Below are 18,040 nucleotides of genomic sequence, written 5' to 3'. Positions count from 1 at the left end.
GTTGAAGACCCTGCCACACTTTGCACAATCTTACAAGCGAGAATTCCTCATAAAGATGGAGCTGGTAACATGGTCGTATGAAGTCCACAATAGTCTGAGCATATAGAAAGAGGAGCCACCCCATACCATTACGAAAGAAAATTGGAGGAATACAAGCTAATTAGTGCTGACTTCGAAAAATCATCTTATTCCTTCAGATCTACCTACTTTAGCACGCAGGGCAACATGGCCGAGATAAAAAGTATACATGGAAATAAAAACAAGGGGGGTTATCATAGGAAGACAGAAAGGAAGAATGCGATGCCAACTGGTATTCACCTGCAAATTGCCCGCAGAGTGAAATAGTCCAAAGAACATGAGGCACAAGAATGGAAGTATGTTCGATGAAATGAGAAGAGAAAAAAAGCAAAGACGGAATCTCGGAGCCATCAAAAGTTGCTCCGATAAAGTCATCTCAACTGGAATCCAAAGCTCCAGAGTATCTCTAATGCCGAAGTCCTACCTGGATACACCCGCCTGGGGCTCACGTGCGGCAGACCTAATACCGCAGTTTACCCACAAGACCAAAGGTATATGCAGCTTCGGCTTCAGACTTCAATTGAAGCATGTAAATCCGCTGCGTACCGGTACCGACACCACCCTGCTTGGCGATCACACCTCCCTCGTTCTCCTCGTAGACTGACACGGCAATCCCAGTGCGTGCCACCCTCTCAAAAGAGCTCTCGGGTAAACAGACATCCAACAAGATTTCCCCTCGCGTCTTGCCTCGAATAATGATACGTTTCTCAGATTCTGCATCACGGCGTGGAGTGGTTGCGCCAGAACTGGGGGGCGACGCGCTCTCCTCCCTGTCGTCCTTCAAGTCTTCAGTGGCAGAGCTGACAGCGGTACCTGGTCGAGAGGGAGAGTTCTTGGGCGGTGCAGGCATAATTGTCAACCTTGCCGCACCCATATCCCGCCATTTGGAGGCTGTCTCGCGCAGATAGAGACGAATCTTCGCGTTCGACAGACCAATCCCGTCAGCGCCCTTAATTGCGGCAGCGATGCGGCCAATTCCCGACGATGGCGATGGATCGGAAGAAGCGCCAGAGCTGGAGTACAGGCTGTCCTCCCGGCCACTTCGTGAAATGACTGTCGACCGCGAGATATTGAACATCTTGCTTCCGCCACGGAAGCGCTTGAGCGCGGAGAAGGCGCTGCTCATGGTACCAACGCTACTTTCAGAACCCTCGGCAAGAGAGCGAGGAGAGTCAGACGCGCGGTAGCTCTTTCGACGTCGAGGGAATCCAAACCAATTGCTCGCGGCTTTCTCGGTGGGCTGCTCAAAGTCGGGCACGAAGTTGTCGTACATTGGACCCCGTGCGTTCTGCAAGGCGATGTATGTTGGATTGTTCAGTCGAGCTTGATTGATAAGGCTGTAAAGGGCATCGCACTCATCGGGGTTTCGGGAGCGGAACATAATGTTGTTGCTCGACGTCATTTTCGACCGGTCAGTCGGGGGTGAACGAATGCTTATGTCAATTGCGGTACCCCTACGGATCGGTACCAGAGGCGTAAGCTCCATTGAGATCACAGGTTTCAGATGGGGATAGGCTCGATCAGGGGCGCTTGGATTCATGCCATTTCCGACATTGAAGGCTTCGATCAGACCTGGACTGACGACAACCGAGCATTCATCCGGCACCAGACTATCCCAGCTCCCCTTGTCTGACCAGGCAAACACCGTTGCAAGGGCTTTGGTCGACTTTGTTGGCTGAAGCGGGACAGTCCGGTAACCACCCTGAGAGACCGAATTGGAAGGTGATAATGAGCTCGCGTCAGAAGCACTTGGCTGTGGAAGTACAGGCTTCGGCGGCTCAATCTCGTCCTCCTCATCGTCTGAGAAAGATGAGCAAGATGCCGAATCACTTCCTGATTCAGAGCTGTCGGAGGAAGAGTATGTGTAGTGTCGCACAGTAGAGGCCTCAGAGTCCGTCTCGGAGTAATCAGATGCAGTGGATGGCTCATATTCGTGTTTCAGGGGGGAAGAGCCACGGCGTTTGATTCGGTGGCCTGACGCAGGAAGAATTGGACTGTTGGAGAGCTTGTTTGGAGAGGAGCTGGGGGTGCGGTGAGGGGGCGGCGGAGGAGGTGATTCTTCATGTTTAGACTTGCGTCTCGACTTTCGCCTCTCGGAACGGCTAGGAGTCTCAAAGGCCGGTGACTCCGGCAGTGCGTCCAGAGGAGGATAATCTTCCTCTTCTTCATGCGTCGGCGTCGATGGAGAAGACAAATGCGTTTGGCTGCTACTGCTGCGAATCTTGGGGATCATTGGCAGGTATGCAGAAGGTGTCGAGGAAACTCGGGGAGACTCTTTTTCTGGCGATTCTCGCGGGCGTGGGGCGTGAGCTGCCTTCTTGGGCGTGGTCTCCTTGACCGAAGTGGTCTCATGGGTATTGGCCCCATTCCCATAGAACCGTGTTTGCACCGACAGGCCTGCATCCGTAGGCTGCGCAATGTGACCAGTCTGGGGCAATGATGTCCCTGGATTGGGACTGTCGGCATGTCGTGAATGTCTCTTGGCCTTGGATCTTTTCAATGCTCCCACAGATTTTTCAGACATGGTCGAAGGCAGCTGTGGTAGACCAGGGCGTGTCGTGCCTTTGCTAGCGGTGTCATCGCTAATTGTGGAGTTCTCCGTTTCGTGAGAGGTTGCCGAAAGCACAGAGCATCTAAGGTCTGTAACGGAGGAGGTCGAGATGTTTGAAGATGTTGTGTGATCCTTTGGCGTAAGCGATCGCCGTTTTCTGGCTACCTTCTCGCCAATCGGCACTTCGACATCACTGCTGTTGGCACGCGGTGACGAATCGGCAACATCAGACCGACGAGACTTGTGCTGCTTGGCCCGACTGATGAAGCTCTGGCTTCTGCAAAGAGCGGGCGGAATGGGATCCTGTCCCAATAATGATACCCACTCGAGAACAATGTCGACTTCGTCAATGCGAAGAGATATCAACTCTTGCCAATATCTTTCATCTTCGGGGGCGCTACGGAGCATGACAACAATTTCTCCCTTGCTGTCTCCAACCCGAGCAGACACGCATCGAAGATCCATTGGTGGGAAAAGGAGCCATCGCTCAGAATGGTCAATTTCACATATCAGCAAATCTCCGCCTGGGCCATTGCTTGATGTGTTGTCGCGGTAAAGAAGTTCAGCCCGGCAGTCAATCAATTGGCCGCTTGAGTGGTAGAAAGAGAGATTGAAGAAATCGCGGGCTCGCACGCGACGAGTCTGGTCGACGACAACATTACTGGACAGGCCTAATGTCATCGGATCTCGGGCTCGGGTTGGATCAATACTCGCGGCAGATTCGTCTTCTAGCCGTGCTCTTTCGTCGCGCGCTCGCTTGCGAGCCTCGGCCACTAGTGACGCATAAGCCGTAGCAATATCCTCAGCCTTTGCGGATGGCTGTAAATTGTTAATTCCCTTGAAGGTTTTGGCGAGATACTTCAAGCGCACCAGAGGCCGTTTCAGCAGATAGGCGACATCCACCTTCTCGCCATTGGCGCCAATGATGTCACCCTGGTCATCGCGCTCCATACCTTCATCCAAACTTTTCGTGTCAGCGTTGCCATCGACGTCACCCTCTTCCAAGGGAGCCAAGTTGACGATAACATCTTTGAACCCGAGCCGCCATGCCTTTAAATATTCACGATATACCCGTTGAGCACCCTGTGCCCATGCTAGCAAAGCATCAACGTCTTCCTGGGGGATCCTCTTGTGTAGAGTTTTGAGACGCTCCGTAGCGACGCCCATGTTCACTATTGGCTTCGAGAAGTTGAGATCATCTTTGGGGTCTAAAGAGGGTCGAAACAATCCTGCTGCGATGGCCGAGTCCGACCGAGAAAGTACACAAGTGAGCAAGACCGGGACTACTCCACCGACTAGAGTCTTCAGCTCACGCATATACTTGACTTCGTCCGCACGAAGCTCAGCCAAGAGGTCAGAAATGGTGGCGTGAGCTATACGGCTCCTGTTGGAGCGCACACTTCTGCGGGACCGAGTACTGCCACCCCTGGAAGTGGACACAGAGAGGACAGACATGAGGTCTTTATGTGTGGTGAGGCGCCGCTGAAGTTGTGACGTTACCCCGGGTAAGGAATTGGGATCAAAGTGATCCACCTTTTCGGCGGCTTCTTCAGCTTCTTCGGCAGTAAGGGGACGTTTCTGCTCCGCGGGATCCTTCTCCGAAACAGTGGTCTCCTCAGGCAGAGTGCTAAGTGTATCCCTCGATGCAATTGTAGACAATCTGTGTAGCCCCGTGCTGGGAAATGGTCTCTTGAGACCAACTGGGACAGGCGCGTTGTTCCCCGAAACCTCAGAACCGCCGTCGGAGAATGGTTGAAAGTCTGACTCGGACGGTGCCAAGCTATCTATTTCTGAGGGTTCATGTGCCTTCTCCTTGTCACGCCGGATTCTGAGCGCGAGGGGCTTCTCAACACTACTCGCATGGCTTCCTTGAGGCGCCCGACCATCATCTTTCGTTGCACAAGACCCTTCCGAGTGGGTGGAATGTCGACTATGTGAGCTTTTTGGTCTCGAACCACTGCTCTTTGGGCGAGCCTCACTATCGTGAGAAATATCTGACATGGGATTGCTTGTCGCGATCTCGTCCACAATCCGCTGGGACCGCCTCGCGCGTGCGGATTTAATATCCAGGGGTCCAGGCATGTCAGTCTTCGGATTATTAGTTTCGACAAATGGATCGGGTGTTTCCGACAGCCAGGCTTCGATTTTCGCTCCCCTCGTCCCTGCCGGGGGGGAGTTGGCCTCGGCGGCTCTGGCTCTGGGAGCTTGAACATTTTTCGAGACTCGTCCAGCATGTGCGCGAAAATGCCTCCTTTCGGAGGTTTGGAAGGTCCTCGAGCGCGTCGTCGAGAAAGCTCCGTAAAGTCGGCTTCACTCTTCGCCCACTCCGTGTCTTCGGGAAGACTCGTGATTTTGGACATGTCGCTCGGCATCTCTGACGCCATCACTGAACCAGGATGCTCTCCTGCACATTCGCTGTCGGTGACGGAGTCGACATCCTTTCTACTGGCGGAATGTCTTCGTTCGTCCACCGTCGGTGGGGAGCCATTTTGAATCCGATAGTGCTTGAATTTGGGCGGGTCCCGCGTTTTGTCCAGCACATCTTTATGAATCTCTCTCCTGGCCCGTGGTGACCCAGCGCCGCCATTTGTCGTATACTCATTGATTCGTCGTGGCGCCGGTAGATTGCGCGAGGGTGTCTGCGTCGAGGATCGATTCTTCCTCCAATGCTCGTCGCTAATCACCCGCTTTCGAGGAGTACTATGACTTCGTTTGCGAACGGCGGGTACCTTGTCCTTTTCTTTGGGTTTTTTCTCTTCCTTCCGCGCTTCCAAGTCCAGGCCATTCTCCGCTGCGCGCTCCTTCTCCGTGTCGGGCTTTTCTACCTGATCCGGTTTCGCTTTGGCGGAAGCAGGTAGTGGCCTGGGCTGATTTTGATTTTCATCTCCATCGTCATCATACGTTCCATCATTGATGGTAATCACCCCACCACCTTGTTGTTGCCACTGGCGCACACGGGAGCGAACCGTGTTCGTGTCGTGGATCCCCAACGGCTGTCCAATGTCCAGGGGCTTCGCCGGCGATGCTTTGACACTCCCTCCCCGGTTGGAGGGGCGTGTTGGCGTAGCGAGAGCGGGCATGGATATCTATAGCACGGTGGTAACGTGTGAGCAGATATCATCGATTCGATGTGGCTTCGCGGTGAATCTTCTTTCCTCCGACCCTTTCTCACTGCGAATATTTGTTTGGGGGGTTGTTGGAGGATGGTTTCGTCATCGGTCGGGGGATAGATATCGCGGGATCGCGGGTTATCTGTGCGGGCACACACACACACGTACCACAGAGAATCGATCACCTGGAAAGGTCACGAAAGCCGCACGCCTTCGACTCGCTAGAGTGTCTACTTGGGGTCCTGAGCGGACAACCTTGGAGAGACATGAACCCGGTGGAGGGGCAAGTGCACAGATGTAAACAAGATGGATGAAGAGCGGGCGACGGGGGGTTTGGGTCCGGGGCCATGAGGGTCTGATCTGCCGATAAGCCAGCGCCTGAGCAAGGCGGCGCTGCCAGGGAAACCGTCGATGTCGATCGACACGGGGCCCGCCTCAGGCCGCGGTCGAGCGCCAAGCTCAAGCTCTCGAGACGTACGGAATTCCTTTGGGATTGAATATCTCCCGACAAGCGTGGAAGACTACGAGTCTATGGATGGCAGCATGTGATTATGGCAGATAGGCTGGCGCTATCGTATGAAGCTTTTATCGCGTCCAGTTGACTGTAGTTGCCTCAATAGTGTATACCAGGCTCAGCTCACCTGACAACCCCAGAGTGGTCTTGATCCTGGGTGGATAATACCGGTAGCATTTACCTCTGATTGCTGGGTCAAAAAGAGGTCCGGTATTTTGCACAGAAATTGAATTCTTCCCTAGCGATGCTCTAGCACCTTCTGATCAGTACTTGCATTCGACTTTGGTTGTGCGCGTCTGCAAGGGTTGTTCCGCCTGATCCAATCCTGAAGCTTGGGACTTGGTTTTGTTAGGTACTAACAGACTACCTAGTTGCCCGGACGTCAAACCGGTACCTGACCGGCATTGACAAAGTGGCTCGAGATACATTCACGAAAGGAGTCCTGTTTCACGTTGGACTAAGATATCAAGAACAAGAGAGGCGAACCCACGAATGTTCAAATCCAGCGGTTCTCTCGCTGTTTTCAAGGATGCTGCTTGCTCCACGCACTGCAGGAGTCGAATAAGCCCATCCGCAAGACTCCACTGATATCCACCCACTCCTGCTGCTCGGCGTCGTGAATGACGGAAGAGGAGCCACACTAGTCACGGCAATTCCTCTCGTTGGCGAGAAGCTTAGCAACTGACATCCACTTCCCTGTGAGCTGTGGAGCGTCCTGGCTCGAGATGATGTGGTTCGAGTGCGAAGAGGCCGCTGAAGCATTCAGCGGTGAAAGAGACACACACTACTCCAGCGCTCCGCGAGAAAATGACTTTGAGAGACGTGACCATTGGTCTCAGTTCTGAGAGTCTGAAAGATCTGTCGCAATGTAATAGATTGTCCCGAGGTGGTCCATGAAACTTTTGGATTGACGAGTGGCTGATGTTGACCTAGTACTACTAAGCTCCGTGAGCTCCCTGTGGTACCTAACTTGTGGTCCATGTCAGGTCCGGTACCTGACTGGAAGAGTGTACTGTAGTAGTGGGCTAGTAGCATATGTGGTGGTCCCAGCTCGATGATCTTTCCTTTGGTGGAGGTCATTTTGGTGTGGAAACGGTGGAAACAGTGGCCGAGAAGGCCCGGCCACTTGACCGTTTATGGGGCGACCACACGGCTTCTGTCCAGATGGCTTTTTGGCAGCGGTATTCAGAACCGGCAGGGCAAAGAATGTGGACTGCTAAACGGCCGTCACTCAATTTTCCCACATGCCGTGGAAGACATTTCCGGACTTTGCCCAGGCTGGTCCGTGGGGTGGCCGGGCTTTTTACCGACATTCCTAACTGAAACCTTGACTCCGGTGATATAGTATAAGGGTAGGAAGGCAATATCCTGTATGCTCGCTTCTCCTTGGGCGGGAATTGGTCTGATAGCTAGCAATCGATAGTTAATGGGTAATCTGATGCCTTGGTGGACTACTACCCCATGCTCCAAGAGGAAAGTTCAAATCCATTCTCTCATTAGGTATCTCGTTATGTATGATACGTTGATATGAGGGGTTAAGTTCCATTTCCCTAGTTATATAGGCTCACGTAAGGCATGTTGTTCCTCAATACTTGGTATAAATTGGAAGCTACTTCCGCTGGAGTGATTCGCCAAAAAGATCGACTTCGGAATTGTGCACCTCCAGCTCTTCCGAAAAAAGAGACTTATGGGCCTTGATGTAGGGCTCATCATCTCTCTGGAGTGACAAGCCTTCATCACGCACATCCATCCTCCTCCTTGTGGGCTGGTCCGGGAGCCTCTAGCTCGATGGAGAATACCCAGGTTTCTGATGTATATGTTCCCTAGAGCACACGCTCCGCTTGCGCTCAAAGAAGCGCATCATCCTGGCCTTGGTTCTAACGGGTTTTGGAACGGGCCACAGACTCCTGCTGGAATCGAACGGCTGTCGACAAAGTTCGAATACTTTGAGCCAGATAGTCTGCTCGTGTATTCATCCTCAATGTTTAGCCTCCGGCCCTGGCACACAGTTGCTTTCTTAGATCTTGACTCACAGAATGGCACGACAATCCAGATCAAGTTCATGAAAAAGTAGTACAGCCAAAAGTAGTAGCCCTCAGGCCGGCTGTATGATATGTTGTGGGCATAGTGGTCAAACAGACTGGTCGCATAGTACAAGGTATCGCCATACAGATGGCTCATGCACACTAGGAGTTGAATGGGATGGCGCAGAGAATCTTGCGTGATGATCAGAGTGACCACCCAGAAGCAGAGTGGCCCCCACAGTAACTGTTTATAGAGACTCAGGTCAGACCAGCCTTGCAAACTCTCATCCAACTCCAGCTTGAGGTCCTTGCAAAGTCATATTCATAATCATTGCTCATGCCTCGCCCTGTCGATCGGCTTTCCTTTCAATTTGACTCATAAAGGACATAAAAGACATACCACAGTCATTGTCTCCATGCACAGTACTAGTGTCTCTGATGTCATGTATCGTGAATCAGAGAGCGCATACTCTTTCCACAACTGACCAAAGAGGTCCTGAGCCGAGGCCATCTCTCGATGGTTGACCATAAAGTATCCCTCAAAGAAGCAGTGCAGGGTGCCAGCTACATAAGGAATGGCAGTCAGCCTCGGTTCGATGACTTCTTGGACAATCCGATCCAAGGATATCGGTCACCGTAGCATTTTACTCCGAAAACACGAAGAGGTGGCACATACACAACATGAACCAGAGGATCGCCATTCGATCGTGGAGACATAATCTCGGTCGCGCGTACGAGACAAGGATGAATGTAAGCCCTAGTAAGGCTGTGCAACCTCCCCCAGCTTTGACCAGGAGTTCAATCAATGAGCTTTCATTTGGAGAGTACCCTGCAATAGAGGCTCCAACAGGGTAATAAGGGTGAGAATGCAACGTGTTCTCCATTGTGTATATTCAAATCTTGACCATGAGGGAGAGGGCGTTCCACTGTTGATCAGCCCCTACTTTCAAACCTGGCTTCGGAGCAATGCTCAATTGTGTTGAGATTGGGTTAATCTCCAGTCTGTGGTGGCTTTGAGGCAATATCTACTCAAAGGTTTGGCAAAGCAGGGGCCAGCGATGCATTTGGGAGCTTCGAGAAGATCAATCCAGGAGTGCTGTTCCCTCGAAGATGATAATGAAAGTGGGGCCGGAGCTCATAATACCACATCGTGAAATTTATCAAGCTGTTTCATCTGACTCCTATACTCTTGAGTCTTCAGGATCCAAATAACATCTCAACGCGCAGAATGTCTTCGGTAACAGAGGTCGACGACTCTCCTCCTTGTACGTGTGACTCATGAACATTGCCTGTTAGGATGTCTCCTCCGACGCCGCACTGTGGATAGCTTCGGACAGTCTCAGCCACTGGAGCGGCACGGAGCTCAGCCATCAACACATTCGATTTGCGACCTAGGTCAGTCGGTGCATTCATAGCGTGCAGCATCATGAGAATGACATGCAAAGAAATTGATCAGAGGCGGGTACTACTGTTAGTAGTGCTGGAAGTGTCCCATCGCTCTGGTTCAAGGTGTCTGTCTTGAAGCGGCTTAGCTTCAAGCTCGTGCCAGTGGCCGACGTAATGGCCGCGGTAGGAAGTTAGGAACAGCTGGTCTCCGCATTCCGTCTCTGATCTCCCGCCTTCCCCGACTCTCCAAGAGACTCGCCAGCCGACTGGCCGTAAATCCCCGAGCTCCTTTAGATGGCGCCCCTGCCCATAGCTCCCTGACAAAATGCCACCCGATATGACCAGGAAACCTACGGCGATCGAGATTCCGCGCCCTGCTATGGAGTCCCCTCCAGGAATTGCGGCCTTGTTCGTCATCCGCTTCGACATCAGGACCGGGTAAGTCAGGGATTGCCATCCGCCTTCGAAAAGAAGAGGCATGGTGGAGAGCTGACACACATTTCAATCTACAGATATGTGATCTCTTGGAAGAGGACTGTCCCAGGAGGTGAGGAGTCCTACCATTTACCCCTGCGATCGCTCTACGATAGCTCTGCGCGATCCATTGTCGCAAAATGCTGACAGCTGCGGGGACAGTCGAGATCGAGGGGGTGGTGGAGTACAAATCATTGCCTTCAGGATCGCATAATGTGCAAGAGGACCTGATGTGAGTACATCTCGCCGAATGTGAACCACGCACTTTGCGCATGACCTTTAATTGGGGCTGACCTGAATGTTGCGGTTATGGCAGTTACTTTGTCCATGATGAGTATGCTGGAATCAGCGCCTTTCTCAATCAGCCCGCAGAGGAGGCCGAGCGCAATGCAAAGATGTTTGCGGTCGGAGTCCTGGTACCGCGCAGTTCGGGTCGTCTTGGGAAGAGTTGGAGACATGCACCTCGATTGAAGGAGCTGGCACAGTACGTGGTTTTGTGGACCTGGAATATCAAGTATCTCGAGCGCTGATCAATCGGGCGTGTGTGCACAGAAATTACTCTGCGGACATGACGGACGAACAATCGCTATCGGCGTATTGGGACGCTTTCAAGATTGGGGGCTCCAATGCAGCCGCGGTAGAATCACCAGTCGAATCCCCCATCAATCAACGCGTTCGCCCGAATAGCAAGCCATCAGTGCGTCATACTCGCGCTTTCAGCGACGCAATGGTCTTGGAAACTGCTCGGCCGGCCTTGACTCCCTTCCATCCGGCTTCTTCGCTACCAGGTTTCATTGAATCCTTCGGGCCACTTATCTTCCCTCTTCACCGGGCTGCGCTCCTGCGCAAGCGCATTTTGATCATGGCTGAAGCACCAGTGCACACCCCATGCAATTACGGTAATGATCCTGACAGTCTGTATACCCATCTTGAGTGTTGACGAAATGTCTAGTCTATGACCTCTCGCTGTTAGCGTCACTCCCAAATTCACTTCTTCAAGTGCTCCCCGCAGACAATGTGTTGCCTTTACGGCCACGGCCGCTGTTCAACGTGGGTATCCACGATATTCCCGACCTCGCTTCATATGACGCAGCTGGGAGTACGCACAACGTCGAGAAGGATCCGAGCTGGATTGCCTGTTCAACCGACAGCGTATTATGCATGAAGCCGGATTTGTATGATGTCCTTGTGACGATGGCCCCTGCTCACGCTCAGCAAGCCGAGGGGCGCGCGTTCCCCAAGATTACTTGCGTGGATCGCTCAAGTACGAAGCCGAACGCCACATCAAGTGTGGGCCTCAAAGCAACGCAACGTGACGCCCGTCGTTATGGAATGCTCCGTAGAGGTTTACGCAAGCTATCCCATGACGATGCTGCTTCAATTGATTCTCTTGAGAGCGATGCTACCTCCACGTACTCATCTAGTACCATGGTGGAGCCGCTCTCTTGGACCCGACTCGCCTACACATCGTTCATTTGGTGGGCTTCAGCCGGAGAAGCTCGCGACGGTCTATCCGAAGATGAAGAGGAGCATCAGATTGAACAAGATGCCAGGCTCTTAGCAAGCGTAGAAAGTATTGCTTATCCTGAACCCAACTCGCATCGTCCATCGGCCGTGCCGTCAGAGGTCCAAGGCCAGGATGCCCCGGAAGTCGCGCTGGTCGCATACTTCCGTCAGCTCACATCACAAATCTTCTTCACTCTCGCGGGTGCCATCGCCCGCCATGATAGTGGTGGCCGATATGAGAACGAAGTAAACGATACATACAGCGATGCTCCATATCTTGACGATCCGAATTCCAACGGTGGTGAAACATCGCTTTCCATGTCGCGACAGTCTATCAGCGGCGATGATGGAAGTACACCACTACTTCGACAGAGATCCCACGGGAATCATACTGAGCGCACATCCGGTCATAAGGTCGACCTTTCAGATGACCCTGTCATTATCACAATTGCTGACATGGCCGACATGGGCCTCGATGTCTGGAGCGCCACGGATCGCATTATCGTTCAGGAGCTGGTCTCTTTGTGGTGGGGTCGATCTGCGTACGTTGATAGCGCACGCATCCGGTGCTGCGGTATTTCTGTTCTTTGAAGTTGTCAACTTTATGGGCACTTTATGCACTGAACCCTGTATTGTAGAGAATCTTCCGTATGAGCTATCGGTTCTTCTTCAGTCAGAATAGTCCAGGACATAGTCGGGTGGAAAATCTCTGACGGGTATCATGCCATCGAGACTCAGCAAATAGAGCAATAGGGTGGTATATATAGGTCAGATGAGCAGTTGCTACACCCAGCCTCGCGTATAGTGCATGAGCCCAACATCCAGCCTTCGATCGGTGACCACTTTTACCTACCTACCTAGGTTGTTGTGACGTGGAACAGCGTGGCTTCCACCCCTTTCACAAGTCGAACGTCGCTCGACGTTTGCCATTTGTCGTAGCAAACCTAACAGGAGAGATACCGAGGATCAAAAAGTGCACTTCGGGTAGGTGGTGATAGATCCAGGGCCGATTGCAGGTCGAGACTGCTGGGGAGAGCAGATCTTACTAAATCTTCCGTCAATTTCATGTGGATCATATGCAATCAGGAGTTTGAGTTTCTACCAAGTACGGCATACGGCATAGTTTCTGGCCTTTCGGCAATATCCTGAGCAAGGGGCCGAAGTCGCGCCTGGTCGACTTTCCCTCTTATAGACAATGGGCAGTTGAAGGAAGAGACTCGAGATTCGAGCTGTTTCGAGTCGTAAATTGGAATCATATGTACAGAACCGAACAATCCATGAAGACAAAGGAAATCACTGAAGAAAGTGTGCAGGGGAAGGATTTCATCCCGAGGTATGTGAGTCTGCCAGTAAAGCAGGCTGTGGGCATCTTGAAATCGAAAATGGAAAAATTCATCAATTGAACGCCGAGGCCGAATCCGTAGACCAAATGCACCGGCATTACCGCCACGCGACCTGAATGCAAGTAAAAGTTGGACGAAATGAGGGAAAGAACGAGAGGGGAAGAAGGCACATCGGATAGTGCGAGCATGATGGAAGAATAAGGTTGGTGGAGTTGCACCCGGGATTTCTTTTTCACCATGTGGCGTTCGAATTTTTACCGATGGTACATTCGAACAGGAGCACTGAGATCTCGTCGTTCTGCGAGTTCGTTTTCTGGCTTGGCCTCGGCTCGCAGGTTTGGCATGCGGCGTGGTCCACGACTCGCTGTTATGCCACTACTCGCAGCGGATGGCATTCTGCGTCCAGAAGCCTCGTTCGCGCTGACGGAGCGTTGCTTGCTACGAGCGCGATCGCGGCGAGCAGCAATTTGTGCAAGGGCATACTCCCGGCTGACTGGAGTATCAGGTAGCGTGCCTGAGGACTCAGAGATGCGAAAATCATTTTCCTGGCGCAGAGGCACTCGTTTCGATGTCATTTGCGAGGAGTGAAGATCATCCCTTGTGATAGACCTAGACGAGCGGGTTTCCTCAACAGGTCTCGGCTCTTTTGGTAGGTCATGGGCACCATCGGCGTAATTTTCATAGGTGACCCGAGAATGGTTCGATCCGACAGATTGGGAGCTATAGTCAGTCATGTGTCCAGAGGACGCAGCCGAATTTCGCCAGCTTTTGCCCGCTGGGTTAAAGACTGGTTGCTCGGGTATGGTCGGTGAGACTGTTCGGCGAGGCTGGACATTGTCACGCAGAGGCGAAGGGAACGTTTTGAAGGTCCCTGTTTCAGGGGAAAATGTGACGAGCGGCTCTTCGGGGATTTTCATCCTTTCGGGCGGCTCAAGCGGTCCAGGTTTCGTGGCAGACTTGACTGCAGGTCTGGCGTCAGAGATTCCGTTGGCATGACCGATGAAATTTGGAGGCTCGACGCTGGGTGTGTGACTTGACTCGGCATATTGAGCAATGCCTTCAGCCCGATCATACGTGTGATGTTGGCGAGCTTCTTGGGAGGCATCTGAGTTCTTCTCAACTTCAAGTTTCTGGACTTGCTCATAGTACGCTGCATCATAAATATAGCGGCGACCTTGACTTTCGGCGATGCGACAGGAGCATCTTTGGAATTGGCATTCGACGTTCATAAAGTGAATCATGTCCTCTGCCTCGGCACGACGTCGACGCTCATACTCCAGCTCATCTCGCAGATCCTCGACCTCATCTTCATTCGCATGAGCGTGTGAAGGGTCTAACGCTGTTTCCTCGGTCTGAACGGCTGTGGTGCATTCAGAGAGACGCTGCCGTTTGGGGGAGTCGCCTCCGCAAGCTCGGCCAGATCTGTGTCAAATGCCGGGGACTTGACAGACCCCACTGCGCCGCGCTTGGGACGCCGAGGGGTGATCAAGAACTCAAGATCTCCCTCGGTGATTGAGATCCGTCCCGAATTCGCTATCCTGGTCTCATGGGCTCGAGCCTCGCGAGCGCTGACTCGATTGGCGGCTTCCAAGGACCGAAGCTGACCTTTCAGCTCTTCTAACTCTTCTGTGAGACCAGCCAGAGCATATGCGCGCTCAAAGGCCTCTTGCTTAGCTCTGTCCTTGGAATCTCGCTCGGCATTGAGCTCCTCTTTGAGGGCCTTGGTCTCGGATTTGGAGTTTTTGAGTTCCTCCTGTAGTTTCACAAGCGTTGATCCAGCTCGAAAGGCCTCCTTGCGCGCCTTGCGGATTTCCTTCTCGAAAATCGATCGTTCATGGCCTTGTCGCTCTTTGACCGCGTGCAGTTCTTCTAGCAAGGACTCCAGTCGTTCGCTAATACGGCGTTCGCGAGACTGTGCCTCGGAATACTCCTCTTGTAGTGATGTTAGCGCAGATTCGGCCTCTTCGCGACCGAGGATTGCGCGTTGTAAAGCCGCATTGGCGGCAGCGGATTGTGCGTTCGTAAGTGGACTGTTTCCTCGTGACAGGCTGTTCAGAAAAGCAACCTTGGCCTGAACTTCGGAGACGCCCTTTGTATTCTTGTGATGGAGTGATAACAGATCAGTGGGTAGAGATGGGGACGCGGGCACAGTTTGTTTATTCATTCTTTCCGGCGACAGCGGGTGTAGGATTTTTGGTGGACTCAGGATGGGTCGCTGTGGTGAGTCCATCGCTGAGTCGAGGCGTAGTCGTTTGCGTGGACTTGACAAGTTGAATACAGATGTTCATTAAGTCGTCTCAAAAGAAGATTCCCGTCTTTCAACAGGATGAATCAGTCGTGGAGGCCTGGGGAGTGACGCACTAACGTTACGGCTTAGCGTTGTTGGCGCTAGCGTTGTTTACAGCCCTCTTGGGAAAGGTCAGGTGATTGTTGCCCTGGACACGATCGCGTCTTCCACTTTTTGCGTTAGCGCGGGAACGGCGGGGGAATAGTGTCACGTGGCACTCTCAACCCAATTAGGCTTAGTGTGATCAGTCTAGGTGTCTGACGTTGGTTGGTTTTAGTGTGCGTTCAATGAGCTCCATGACCTCTAGCATTCGGCGAAAGCCAAACTAAGCTGCATATCAAAAGACAGCCCAAATCCTGCCAGAATGCATGAGATTGTTACACTCCAGCTTGGCCAACGGGCAAATTATCTAGCAACACATTTTTGGAATCTCCAGGTATGAGGCCCTATGCCTCGTTTCGCAAATGCAATGTTCTGACAAGCATTCTATAGGAGTCATATTTTACGTATAATGATAATGAAGAGTCACCTGTCAATCATGACGTCCATTTTCGTCCTGGAGTAGGAGCTGATGGATCTGAGACCTACACTCCTCGAACTGTGATCTACGACTTGAAAGGTGGATTTGGCACATTACGCAAACACAATGCTCTGTACGAGCTCACCGAAGATTCTGTGTCAGGCCAAGGGCTATGGTATATTAATCAAATTTGACTCATGCCATTGCATTCGTCATACTGATCTCCGACTTAGGGACGGCAGAGAGGTCATTCAACAGCAGGCGCGCATTCCTCTTAGCGACTACCAAAGAAGTCTAGATCTGGGTACAGCTGCGCCTCGTCTTACTTCAGAAACAGTTCGATATTGGTCTGATTACAATCGTGTCTTTTATCATCCGCGATCAATCGTCCAGCTGAATGACTATGAGCTCAATTCCCAAGTTATGCCTTTTGAGGACTGGAACGTAGGCGAGGACCTATTCCACGATCTTGATAAGGAACATGACCTTCTAGATCGCGACGTGAGACCATTCGCAGAGGAGTGCGATCAACTCCGCGCACTTCAAATATTTGTCTCATCTGATGATGCGTGGGGTGGGTTCGCTGCTCGATACGTCGATCGTTTGAGAGACGAATATGGCAAGAAGAGCATTTGGGTGTGGGCTATTGAAGATGGTGCCCGGGCACAACGCGTTCGTCTCGATTGCCATCTTGCTCGCGTGGAGGAAAATTGCTAACTCTCGACCAGAATCAAAAATATAAAAAGGACACGAACAAGGCAAGGTCAATTTATTCTATATCGCCCCAGGCAAATCTTTATGTGCCTCTTCTCGACATCCCGCAGAATCTACCGCAGTATTTGAACGTGGATCGACATTCAGCATGGCAACGGTCTGCCCTCCTTAGTTCAGCAGTGGAATCAATGTCACTGCCATCTCGTCTTCGGCCATACCATGACTTTGAGGCATCCCTCGCTGGAGATGATGGTGCTCGCAACATTTATGAGCTGCAAACATCGTTCAATCCCTCCGCACTGGATGAGGAATCTTCCCCAAAGCCTCAGCACACATTCGATATCGACTTTAGCTACGAGAATCTAAGCACAGAGGCCGCGACTATTTTCAATCAAGTTCAGATACACCGCGGCGTCGAGGTCGGGAACAGGGGTGAAGCCTCACAACAAGGAGATCTTGGATACCTGCGGAAGCTACGCGCTTTTAACTCCGAGTCCTTGTTGCAAAGGTTCGTGACCATATATTTTTTAGAAGATGCTGAGCTCTACTAACCTGGTTATCTTTGGATGTCTCAGCTATTGCAGCCCCCTACGTCTTCCTGTGCTCGACAGTTTCCCACGTGAGCTGTTCTCGGCGATTCCGTTCCACGAAGATGGACTGGGTGTGTCTACTGCATTGACCGCCTCTACACGCACTGGTGAGCGAATGAAGGCGCTTCAGGTCACCGCCGCGCGGATGCTATCAGTCGAAGAACGAGAAGCGATGATTCATGGACTGGGTGAAATCCGTGAAAATTATGAGACAGGTTGGCAAAGTGGGTCATCTGATGATGAAGATGACTGAACTGTCGCATCTATTCACGAAAGACGAGTAACGATCTAGAACATGAATCCGTGTTTCTCGGAGAAAACATACTAGGAGAATGCGCGTCTTTCTGTGTAGCAATTTTTACTTTTGATGAGTTTCCGGAAAGTTGGCAATGAAAGTCAATCCTTCTAGAAATAGAGTCTGTTGTCCTGGGAAAAGTCTCCATCCTGACCACGTTTTTTGTTTCTGAATACGGACGGCTTCGCGATCACACTCACTAGAGTCACTAATGCTCTCCCAGTCCGCTGGCTGAGTTTTGCCTAGAAGAACGCATGACGTTGCTTCTCATCGGCTCTTCATCTGAGCCATCAAGCCACCATGATTCAATCAGGCTGACTGAGTCATGGAGTCATCGAGAGAAGTTTGTTATGGGTGTAAACTTGACAGTACGCAGTAGTGTGAAATCCACCCTCATGTCTCTCGCCTCGTCTTTGAACCCCATGATCCCCACCACATCATCAATTTTGTGGAAGTTAATTGGCGTGTTTGCTCCAATTGCGATTGAGGAGGGTCTGTGCTCGAATGCGATGTTGAAAATTTGAGAGATTTAGGCCTACTTGATGAAGTTCTGTGAGTGCCACCAGTCTGGTCGGACTCGCCCAGTAGAAGAGAGTCTAGAGACTACCTAGAGACTAGAGTCTCAGTCAGTAGCACTGTACATTCTTT

The 18,040-nt window shown here is 51.9% G+C and overlaps 5 protein-coding genes across 5 annotated transcripts; 2 read left to right on the top strand and 3 right to left on the bottom strand.

Moving 5' to 3' along the window:
* Nucleotides 1–538: 538 nt before the first annotated feature.
* N7539_002634 (uncharacterized protein) lies at nt 539–5,709 on the bottom strand (the record flags this gene model as incomplete). Its single annotated transcript, XM_056932237.1, is given in 2 exon segments — nt 539–4,826; nt 4,841–5,709. 2 exon segments carry the CDS (start codon nt 5,707–5,709, stop codon nt 539–541), a joined length of 5,157 nt encoding a protein of 1,718 aa, XP_056792196.1.
* Nucleotides 5,710–8,113: 2,404 nt separating this feature from the next.
* On the bottom strand, nt 8,114–9,161 carry N7539_002633 (EXPERA domain-containing protein; the record flags this gene model as incomplete). Its single annotated transcript, XM_056932236.1, has 3 exons — nt 8,114–8,584; nt 8,678–8,864; nt 8,956–9,161. The coding sequence occupies 3 exons, from the start codon at nt 9,159–9,161 to the stop codon at nt 8,114–8,116; spliced, it is 864 nt and encodes a 287-aa protein (XP_056792195.1).
* An 827-nt stretch (nt 9,162–9,988) lies between these two features.
* Nucleotides 9,989–12,234, top strand: N7539_002632 (uncharacterized protein; the record flags this gene model as incomplete). Its single annotated transcript, XM_056932235.1, has 6 exons — nt 9,989–10,101; nt 10,176–10,210; nt 10,300–10,369; nt 10,454–10,621; nt 10,690–11,036; nt 11,090–12,234. The coding sequence occupies 6 exons, from the start codon at nt 9,989–9,991 to the stop codon at nt 12,232–12,234; spliced, it is 1,878 nt and encodes a 625-aa protein (XP_056792194.1).
* A 1,006-nt stretch (nt 12,235–13,240) lies between these two features.
* Nucleotides 13,241–15,216, bottom strand: N7539_002631 (uncharacterized protein; the record flags this gene model as incomplete). Its single annotated transcript, XM_056932234.1, has 2 exons — nt 13,241–14,368; nt 14,443–15,216. 2 exons carry the CDS (start codon nt 15,214–15,216, stop codon nt 13,241–13,243), a joined length of 1,902 nt encoding a protein of 633 aa, XP_056792193.1.
* Nucleotides 15,217–15,637: 421 nt separating this feature from the next.
* Nucleotides 15,638–17,350, top strand: N7539_002630 (misato family protein; the record flags this gene model as incomplete). Its single annotated transcript, XM_056932233.1, has 5 exons — nt 15,638–15,709; nt 15,766–15,968; nt 16,027–16,465; nt 16,522–17,015; nt 17,083–17,350. 5 exons carry the CDS (start codon nt 15,638–15,640, stop codon nt 17,348–17,350), a joined length of 1,476 nt encoding a protein of 491 aa, XP_056792192.1.
* Nucleotides 17,351–18,040: the final 690 nt, after the last annotated feature.

Source organism: Penicillium diatomitis (genome assembly GCF_028827545.1).
Source record: "Penicillium diatomitis strain IBT 30728 chromosome Unknown utg000003l_segment0_segment0, whole genome shotgun sequence".
Taxonomy (NCBI): domain Eukaryota; kingdom Fungi; phylum Ascomycota; class Eurotiomycetes; order Eurotiales; family Aspergillaceae; genus Penicillium; species Penicillium diatomitis.
The sequence above is the reverse complement of the archived record's forward strand: the minus strand, read 5'-3'. Positions and strand labels throughout refer to the sequence as shown.